The sequence below is a fragment of the Sardina pilchardus genome, chromosome 13, assembly GCF_963854185.1.
Source record: "Sardina pilchardus chromosome 13, fSarPil1.1, whole genome shotgun sequence".
NCBI classification, from domain to species: domain Eukaryota; kingdom Metazoa; phylum Chordata; class Actinopteri; order Clupeiformes; family Clupeidae; genus Sardina; species Sardina pilchardus.
In genome coordinates, this window is record NC_085006.1 from 16,309,411 (window position 1) to 16,319,677 (window position 10,267).

Genomic DNA, 10,267 nt, shown 5'->3' on the forward strand with positions numbered 1-10,267 from the left:
ATGTGTGTGTGTGTGTGTGTGTGTGTGGAGTATCTATCTCTCTCTCTCTCTGACTATCTCTCTCTTTCTCTTGCATGTTCTCTTTCTATATTCCCATGTTTTCTGAGGACAAATGATTGAATTGAACTAAATTTAATTGAATTGAATTGAATGCCTTGTGTGGGTGTGTGTGGGTGTGTGTGCGTGTGTGTGTGTGTCTGAGTATGTGTCTGTGTGCATATGTGTGTGATTGCCCTGGGGCGGTTGAGTTACAGGTCAAGCAGTACCTTCATAGAATCTCTCCGCTGGCCGGCATCTTGTAATGAAGTCGCGATAAGTCGACTGACGAGCACGAACAAACAGGAAGGACAGGGGAACATATTGCAAACCTTTTGAGCTTCGTTCATACCGTGTACTCATTATGCTCATGTAGACAGTATAACTGTATATTTCCTATGATTACTTTTGCAATCTGTTCCCATGTCCTTCCTGTTCGTTCGTGCTCGTCAGTCGACTTATCGCGACTTCATTACAAGATGGCGGCCAGCGGAGAGATTCTATGAAGGTACTGCTTGTACAAACAATTTAATAAACTTCCTGTGCACTTCCAAAGTTCTCAGTATCTCGTTTTAAATGTCAGGACCCTCAGAAGTCTACCAATGCAGTGTGGAGATACTTGGAACCTTTTTAATGGTGTAGACCCCTTAAAATAAAGTGTTACCAAATAGTGATTTAGCTGCATAGGTCACGTTTTGCCCCCACAGCTAGCTGCAAGTCGAATGCAAGCTCGGCTGGAAACGATGTAATTCGGAATGCTAGGGGGTGAGCGAAGGTGCCTATTGGACACATGTAAGTACTCTTCCCCTTCTCTCTCTCTGCCGCTCCACTCTCTACCTCCTCCTCTCTCTCTGCCGCTCCACTCTCTACCCCCTCCTCTCTCTCTGCCCCTCCACTCTCTACCCCCTCCTCTCTCTCTGCCCCTCCACTCTCTACCCCCTCCTCTCTCTCTGCCTCTCCTCTCTCTACCTCCTCCTCTCTCTCTCTATCCCCTCCTCCCTCTCTCTGTGCTGGGGAAGGCATGAGGCAGCAAGGGAGCAGTTGGGCTCCCATTTCTCCCCTAATGGAACCATTGCTGGCTCTGTCACACTCCTCTACTACCCCCCCCCCCCCCCCCCCCCCCCCCACACACACACACACACACACACACACACACAATGCCTCTCTCTCTCTCCCTCTCTCTCTTTCTCTCGGTCACAGACAGACAGTCTCTCTCACACATACTGTACATAGTAGACACATGCAGATTCAGCAGGCAGAAGAAGCCATGGCTTTGAGGAGGGGCGATGGCAAGAATGACAAAGAAAGAGAGAAGAGAAAGGGAGAGAGAGGGATGTGGGCACAAACAGACAGAGAGAGAGAGGCGCTAAGTGACAGATGAAGAGGGGAGAGTTCATACAAGGCTGACAGGGCTGGTCTGTGAGGAGCATCAGGAATGATAACAGAGAGAGAGAGATAGAGAGAGAGAGGGGGGGAGAGAGAGAGAAGCTACAAAGATGGAGAGACACAAGCAGTGTGGAAAAAAAGAGAGACAGGAGGGCCAGGCGCAGAAACGGGGGAGTGTGAAAACCAACGTGTGAATTTATCTCCGAGGCGACGCGCTGCATGGTAATGGCGGCGCTGGCGACGAACATGGCAGGAGTCCCCTGCCACTCGCTCCCATACGAGCCACGCTTACACATACACACACACATAGACACACACACGCATACACACACACACACACACCCCAGCTCCACTCTCAGCTCCCCTCTCATGAAGTCACTCATCTATTCAGTGTGTGTGTGTGTGTGTGTGTGTGTGTGTGTGTGTGTGTGTGTGTATGTTCTCAGTAAAGTTTCTGTGAAACACTGAAAATTGGGGAACTATCCATTAAAGATCCATTTGAAACACTTGGCTAAGTCACTGAATGAGACAACAAATCATTGTCAGATGCAGTCTGTTCTCTGATGCCACTGAGATCCGCTTTTCAGAAAATATTCCCCCAAAAATAATTTCCCCAACACACACAGAGATACACATATGTACACACACACACACACACACACACACACACACACACACACACACACACACACACACACACACACACACACACACACACACACACACACACACAAAAACACATACACAACACATGACTTGCCTGTCAGCAGCAAACATAAAAAGACATTCTGACTTGAGTGTTCATATTTGTCACACTCACACAAGGACAGACCGTTTCCCCTCAAATGCACCCAGCGCCTGATCCTCCCGAAAGGAACATCAGTTCATGAAAAGATGATTAATCACCAAAACCTGCTGAATTAATCAGTTGAAGTCTTGAGACGAAGGCAAATGTAACAGTGAGCCTCCCCAAACACTAATTCATCAGTGACGCTCTACTTAATCATTTAAAGCCCAAAACAAATTGCACGCCAGATGCAGTCCTTGCTCCACAGACTGCCTTCACAGACTGCCATCTCTCAAGGATGTAGATTAATATGGAGTGCTTCTGCAAAAATAAGGAAATCGTGGACAGCATTCGTTCACCACCATAGCGTATTATTCCCCTGTGAAAAAGTGTGTGCACGTGCAGGCCTACACATACACACACACACATCTCTTCACTGAAATCAAACTACGTATGGCCACCTGCCAGGCAGCAGAGTTTCCGAGCTAGAGCTGCTATCTGAACAGCAGTAACAGCTATCTCTCGCACACACCCCAGACCTGGCCAGGGCTTATCTTTGGGTCGCTCTGCAGCTGCTCAAACTGAAGACGCTATGACTAAAAGATCTTTCCTTCTGCAGTATAGTGGTCAAAACACCAGACAAACATATCTCTCAGAGAAGGTATGCTTAGCTAAGAACGTTCTGGAGGGAGATTTTAAGGTACGGCTCATTGCATAGATGTACACGCAATATGTTTTACATACACACGTTATGTACACGTCCAAATGTTACCCCAGGCCTTCACTGACCAGTAGCCAGAAAGCACCTCTATCAGACTCAGTAGCCAGAAGCTGCCTCCACTCACCTTGATGTAAATATTGTCAAACTGCAAAAGCTATACCTAAAGATCCATCCTTCTGCTAGCCTAGAAATCTAGACGCCCCGAGCGGCAGCAAATCTAAGTTGCTGCCAGGGTAGTCTAGCAACTCTCTGTTGGCTTGCGAGCTGCCGCGAGGTAACTTCTATCGGGCCAATCACATCATACATAAAGTGGGTAGGCGGACTTAACATAATGACGACTGACCTGTGACCAGAAGTTGCAACCGTTAAGCATCCTGCTACTTAGAAAACAAGAAGATGATTTGTTTTGAAATTTAAGAGCTGTACTGAAAAGTACTGAAACACTGAAATGTTGGAGACGCACATTCAGAAGTTTAGAGAAGATCACATTAAGTTTGCCTGTAAAGGTTATAGTGGATTTTAGATTCATCCTGGAATTTCACCGACTTTTTTTGAGTAATGTAAATGTACGTGTCCACATGTTTCCCCCAGGACTTCATCATTTGATCAGTAGCCACTAGCCAGTAAACGGTTCTGCTCACCTTGATTGGGTTGCCGTCCGGTGTAAGCACCTCCTCCGACAGCTCCATCATCTTCAGGGCCATGAGCGCAATTGGCCGAGCGTGGCTGTCACTCTTGCGGTGGAGGCCGCCCGCCACACAGTAGGCGTCGCCTATTGTCTCGATCTGTGGAGACAGACGTGAGAGTTTAGAGGAGACAGACCCACACGAAGGGGTGGCCACTAGATTATGGAATGTCCAGTGTGGATGACAGAGGCGGACATCCCGGATTCAGAAACTAAAAGTCCTGTCAAGTATTTGATCCAACCATTTAGTAAACCAGCTCAGAATATATGGCAGGAATTTTACTTTCTAGACCAGGGATGTCTGCCTCTGGTGGATGATACAAACCCATCAGTATAGTGTGATGGCATGTTTGATAATAAGCATTGTATATCAACACACACATGATGTATAATAGACACATATAATCATAAATTGGACAAGAGACCATTCGATTACAGTGACATTGCTAACCTCTATGCATGGCTAATGGAATAGATAAAGAAACACCAGCACACACACATAAACCCACATTACTTTGTACTGATAGGGAAACAGATGATGTACTTATGATTAGATTACAATAGCTCACTTGACATTCTACAACCTGTGGAATGATATCCAACCAGACCGAGGCACAAACACTATACACACACACACACACACACACACACACACACACACACACACACACACACACACACACACACACACACACACACACACACACACACACACACACACACACACACACACACACACACACACACACACACACACGTAGACATGACTGTATATATTCATATTCTGTTGTAAGTCTATCCAGGCGAAAGGTTAATAAGGGAAATGAGCTGCTAATCCGCGTGAAATGAAGGGTGCTGACTAAGCACGTCGGCCAAATTACATCCAGCTATAACGGGACACACACACACAGGAGACAGGCACCTGGGGTTTGGGTGAGTGAGTGTGTGTGTATGTGTGTGTGTGTATGTGTGTGTGTGTGTGTGTGTGTGTGTGTGTGTGTGTGTGTGTGTGTGTGTGTTACAAAGAGAGAGGGAGAAAGAAGAGGGAGGTGTGTGTGAGTATAAAAGAGAAAGCTTTAAAGTGAGAGACGTGTGTGTGTGTGTGTGTGTGTGTGTGTGTGTGTGTGTGTGAATCTGTGTGTGCATGCGTGCGTGTGTGAATGTGAATGTGTGTGTGTGTGTGTCTGTGTGTGAGTGTGTGTGTGTGTGTGTTTAAAGCCTTCAAGTGAGAGAGTGTTTGAGAGTGGGATAGAGGGGTAGGACGTTGTCCTGTGTCGCATGTTCCCCTGTGCTGACTCAACTCCAGTCCACCCCCCCCGCCCCCACCCCACCCCACCCCACCCCAGTCATACGGGCTGAGTGGTCTGTGTTAATGGCCCCGCTGGCCAATGCACTAAAGTCACTTTGGCATGCCAGATTATTGACACACGCTTGTTAAGTGCGATTACCCTGCTCATTTGTCAGGCCGTATTTTTCCACCGCCCGGGGAAAACACGACCCCAACAAATAAAGTGCTGTGCTGTGCTGTGCTGTGCTGTGCTGTGCTGTGCTGTGCTGTGCTGTGCTGTGCTGTGCTGTGCTGTGCTGTGCTGTGCTGTGCTATGCTGTGCTGTGCTGTAAACATGCTAAGGCACCAACACGCTAACAAATTGATACTGGAGTTTGTGGCGTGAGGGCTGGGGGTGAGGGGATGTTATCATACTCCCACACTGTCATGCACACACTCACCTACACAGGGGAAGCAAAAGCATGCAGACTATTCTAAGGGGTTTTTCCATAATGACTCATAAGAATATAAACATGCAAAAGATGCTCATTCAATGCATCTATACATTTTTTGCATTTGAATAAAGCATGCAAATGCATGTATGTTTTTGTGATGTGTAAACATGGACGTGTGTTGGCATGTGGTAATTATTTGCCTACAGGAGCCCTGTCTTTGTGAGCATTCAGTATCTCACTCTCATAGTGGAAGGATAGGTTTGCATTTTTGTGTAGGTCAGAGCACACATATACACATACAAATAGCTTTATAACATATACATACATTGTGTCTGTGTGTGTGTGTGTGTGTGTGAGTGAGTGAGAGAGAGAGAGAGAGGGAGAGAGAGTGTGTGTGTACATCCAGGGTCCTGCTCCAACACACAGAGCTAACATGTTTACAGCCCATTAACCAAATGCATGACACACATGTGTGTTTGTGCACATATGTGTGTGCCCTTGTGTGTGTGTGTGTGTGTGTGTGTGTGTGTGTGTGTGTCCATGTGCATGATCACCTTTGTGTGTGTGTGTGTGTGTGTGTGTGTATTTGTGCCCATGTGCGTGCACTTCTGTGCACACGACACCCCCCTGCACACACACACGTTACCTTGTACACGTCCAGTATGCCGCACTGGTAGTCGAAGCGCGTGTACAGCTCGTTGAGCATGCTGATGACCTGCATGGGCGTGCACTGGGCGCAGACGGCCGTGAAGCCCACGATGTCGGAGAAGAGCATGGTGACGTCGTCGAACTTCTTGGCCTGCACGGGCAGGCCCTGCCACAGGCGCTGCGCCACGTCGCCCGGGAAGATGGAGTAGAGGAGGTCCACGGTGCGGCGCTTCTCCTCCTCCAGGGCCTGGTGCGTGCGCTCCAGCGTGGCCTTCAGCTTGTCCATGCGCTTCTTCAGGCCGTCCTGCGCCTTGGCCTGCTCGCCCACCAGGATGACGTCGCGCGTGGCGTCGTGGATGGGGATGTCGGACAGGTGCAGGCCACGGCCCATCAGCTCCTCCAGCTTGTCCACGCGCGGCGAGCCCAGGAACATGAGCGAGCGCGACTCCGGCACGTGGATCATCTGACCCTTGATCTCCATCACCTGGGGAGGAACGGACAGAAAGAGACGGGATACTGTTACTACAGTTCTATCATATTAAGATTTATATACTAATACTAATAGTGCTAAATATTATTTTTATATTTACATTAGAGAGACGGGATACTGTTACTACAGTTCTATCATATTTAGATTTATATACTAATACTAATAGTGCTAAATACTATTTTTATATTTACATTAGAGAGACGACGGGATACTACTACTAGAGTTCTATCATTTTTATATTTAAGCAATAAGCCTCGAGAGGCCATGGTGTATACTGAAATGTAGAACAGCTAAGGGGCGTTGCTAGGCACGACACGAAGCGGAGTCGAGTACACTTTAATTTGAGGTAATGCCTTGACTGTGTAAATCACTGTGTCTACCTGGAGTATGAAATGCGCTATATAAATAAATAAATTGCCTTGCCTTTCCTTGCTTTGCCTAAATATTATGTTAATATTTGCATTATCATTATGCATCTCATTTACCATACTGTATTTATTGCTTCATTTCTTTTACCTTATCGTCAAAGCACCTTCTATTGCAATTTTTCACAAAAGGTGGTACTGTATATGAACAGAGCTTGACTGAGTGACTGACTGATGAATTGAGTACACATTATGATGACAAAACAGTCGCCTGCTATTATATATACACATAAGGTTGTAAACGTCTTAAGCACCCTTAATGTCTATCATTGAAGAGAAGAGAAGGAGAGGAGGTAGAACGGTTAGATAGTGCATGACCATTAGTGGGGGTTCTACAGGATGATTTGTGTGAACTAAAGGAGGCGTAGAGAAAGAGTGATGATGAAAGGTTAGCTCGTCAGGCACATTTCACACTCAGATGTATTCAGCTCAGAGTCACTTCACCGGACCGAACGGCCGGTCAATGAAAGCACATTCATTTTGTACAGGCAGGCGCTCAGGTTTGAGGGAGACAGAGCTCATGACTTTCCAAACGACTTCAATAGACCGCTATAGCAGAGAAGCAGACAGAGAGAGAGAGAAAGAGAGAGAGCTAACAATATAGATAACGAAAGTGAGGGAGCGAGGGGAGAGAGAGAGAGCTGACAATATAGATAGCGAAAAAGGGGAAGTGAGGGACATCACATAGAGAGAGAGAGAGAGAGAGAAGCAGAAAGAGGTAAAGAAAATGAGAGACACATTTTGTGTCTCCTCATTTGGAGTTTCCACAATGTATTTGTAATGGGGAGCTCTCTCTGTGTGAGAGAGAGAGGTAGTGTGTGTATGTGTGTGTGTGTGTGTGTGTGTGTGTGTGTGTGTGTGTGTGTGTGTGTGTGTGTGTGTGTGTGTGTGTGTGTGCAAGAGAGAGAGAGGTAGTACGAGTGTGAGTGTGTGTATGTGTGCGAGAGAGAGAGTCTGTGAGTATGATTGTGTAATAGTGTGTGAGAGTGTGTGTGCGAGAGAGAGAGAGGGGTGAGTCTGCTTTCCGTGTGCCCATCTTTGTTGACATTCAGGCGGTTATGTCAAACAGATATTGGTGAGCACGCACGCATGCACAGACACACAGGCTGCCGCTCGCTTTGGGTCGGTCACTCATTTAGCAAATGTGTGCAGTCAGCCATGACTGTCTGGGTACTCCTGCACTCTCTTTCTCCCCCTCTTTCTCTCTCTCTCCCTCTCTCTCTCTGTGAAAACAGGAGCTGCCCTGTGCGACAGCAGAAACCTTCCCCCACCTCTCTGCATCCTCCTTGCGTGTCACAGTTAAAATCCTCCCCCTGCATCTGCAGTGCACTCCTGACAGGATTTCACACACGCTCTTGAACATTCACAAGCATATACAGTATACACACACAAACATTCACTAGCTCACACACACGTAAGAGTATCCAGTGCACACATGCAAACATGAACACACACACATACCAATGTCAACAGATGACAGCGCACACAATTCCCAGCAACACATCCCCAGACATACACACTCACACACATACACCCTCAATGAATCTCTCCCTCTCTTCCTTTCTCTCTCTCACACACACACACACACATACCAAAGTCAACAGATGACAGCACAAACAAATCCCAGCAACACATCCCCAGACACACACACACACACACACACACACACACACACACACACACACACACACACACTGAGCACCCTCCTGCTTCAGTCCTGCTGTTGGGGATCTATGCTCCTGTTCTGAAAATATACACACCCTTAAACACACTCCCTCACACACGCGACTCTCCTCAAAAGCCAGACAGTTGTGTGTGCACAGAGCCAGAGCAGATTCCCAGCAGACACACACACACACACACACACACACACACACACACACACACTAACAGAGAGAGAGAGAGACACACACAGACACACACACACACACCGTATCCAGCTGCAGCTGGGCCAGAAAGGAGAGAGGATCAAAAGAGCTGAAGCCTTGTAGTGCGCTTTAATGCCCACTAACTATCTCTCTGGCTCTCTCACCTCTCTCTCTCTTTCCTTAAATATGACTCCTCTTGTTCAAAGTACTGTACACACCTCATTCACCATGTTTGGACTCTTTTCTCAATCTATTGCTCCATCTCTTTTTATATCACACACGATCTCTCTCAGAAGCTCTGTATTTCTCTCTCTCTCTCTCTCTCTCTTTCTCTCTCTCTCTGAGTAGGGGGAAGACTGTTTTCTCATGTTGCTTTTATTAGCCCTTGGTTGCTATGGTGGAATTCCAAGGCTTGCTTGTACACTCTCTCTAACCCCTTTCTCATTCTGTCTAACTCGCTCTTTCTTTCTTTATTTCATTCTTTCTTTCTTCCTCTCTCTGCCTCTATCCCTCTATCACCCCTCTCTCACTCTCTCTCACCCTCTCTCTCTCTCAATCCATCTCTTTCCTCCCCCTCCTCCTCCTCCTCCTCCTCCTCTAAGAGTAAGTGTTCTCTTCATTCTTGGAGGCAGGGCTTGCAACATGTGTTAGAGTGGAGCAGGACTGTAGGTCTGGGGGATTGGACGTCAAAGAGAAAGCAAACAGTAGCCTCCCGTCTGAGAGCATCTCAATCTGTCTGAAGATCCACCATATGGGATGGACAACAGCCCCATGTGTTCTCGCTATCCCCTCTCTGTCTGTCCATCTCATTGGTCGTTGGTTTTCTGGCTGTTTTTTTTCACCTGCTGTTCTTATTGCGTTGCAGTGAAGTTACACTGGGAACGGAACTGAAGCGCTCTGTTCGCGCAATGTCTGCTGCAAGAATTAGCTTCCACTATAATCGATGGAAGTAGTTACACCAGACGTGTTAGCGGCGTGTACGTTCGATAAAAAAATAGACCAGTCTTCTAAAATCGCTTTCAAGCATCGCGAACAGAACGCTTCTGTTACGTTCCTGCTGTAGATTCCCTGTTATTATGATGCTATCTCCAATCTTCTACTTTTAACTCTGTGTCGCTTTTGCTCCGTTTGTGTCTTTCTTTTTTGCTTCCCCAAATTTCAACATCCACTCTCTCGCTCTCTTTCTCTTGTTTCACTGAGAATGAGATGGTGTGAAACAAAACAACAAAAAAAAAGCCATGTGAAAAAAAAAAAAAACACGAGACAGAAACATTGCCAAATGCCAGCACTGAAACACTTTCTCCCACTGCTGTTCACACAGATAAAGATGGCGGTCAGGATATGAGCAGCCCTGTGCTCTGCTGTGTGGAAGGGGCCATGAGAGACACAGGGTGGAGAGGGCATGTCCTTCTCAGCTCCCCCACTGCCCCTCCACCCCTAAGGGTCCTGCTCATGCCAAGTGTGTCCCTCTGTGTCTGAATATACATGTGTGAGTCTAT

General features: G+C 47.1%; 1 protein-coding gene across 1 annotated transcript in view; it reads right to left on the reverse strand.

The window, feature by feature from the left end:
• gucy1a2 (guanylate cyclase 1, soluble, alpha 2) overlaps positions 1-10,267 on the reverse strand; it is a 51,377-nt gene that overhangs the window by 16,105 nt on the left and 25,005 nt on the right. The window contains exons 8-9 of the mRNA XM_062552461.1: positions 5,984-6,469; positions 3,572-3,715 (exon numbers count right to left, since the gene is read on the reverse strand). Of these exons, the coding sequence (XP_062408445.1) occupies positions 3,572-3,715; positions 5,984-6,469 (630 nt within the window). The remainder of the gene's footprint in view (positions 1-3,571; positions 3,716-5,983; positions 6,470-10,267) is intronic.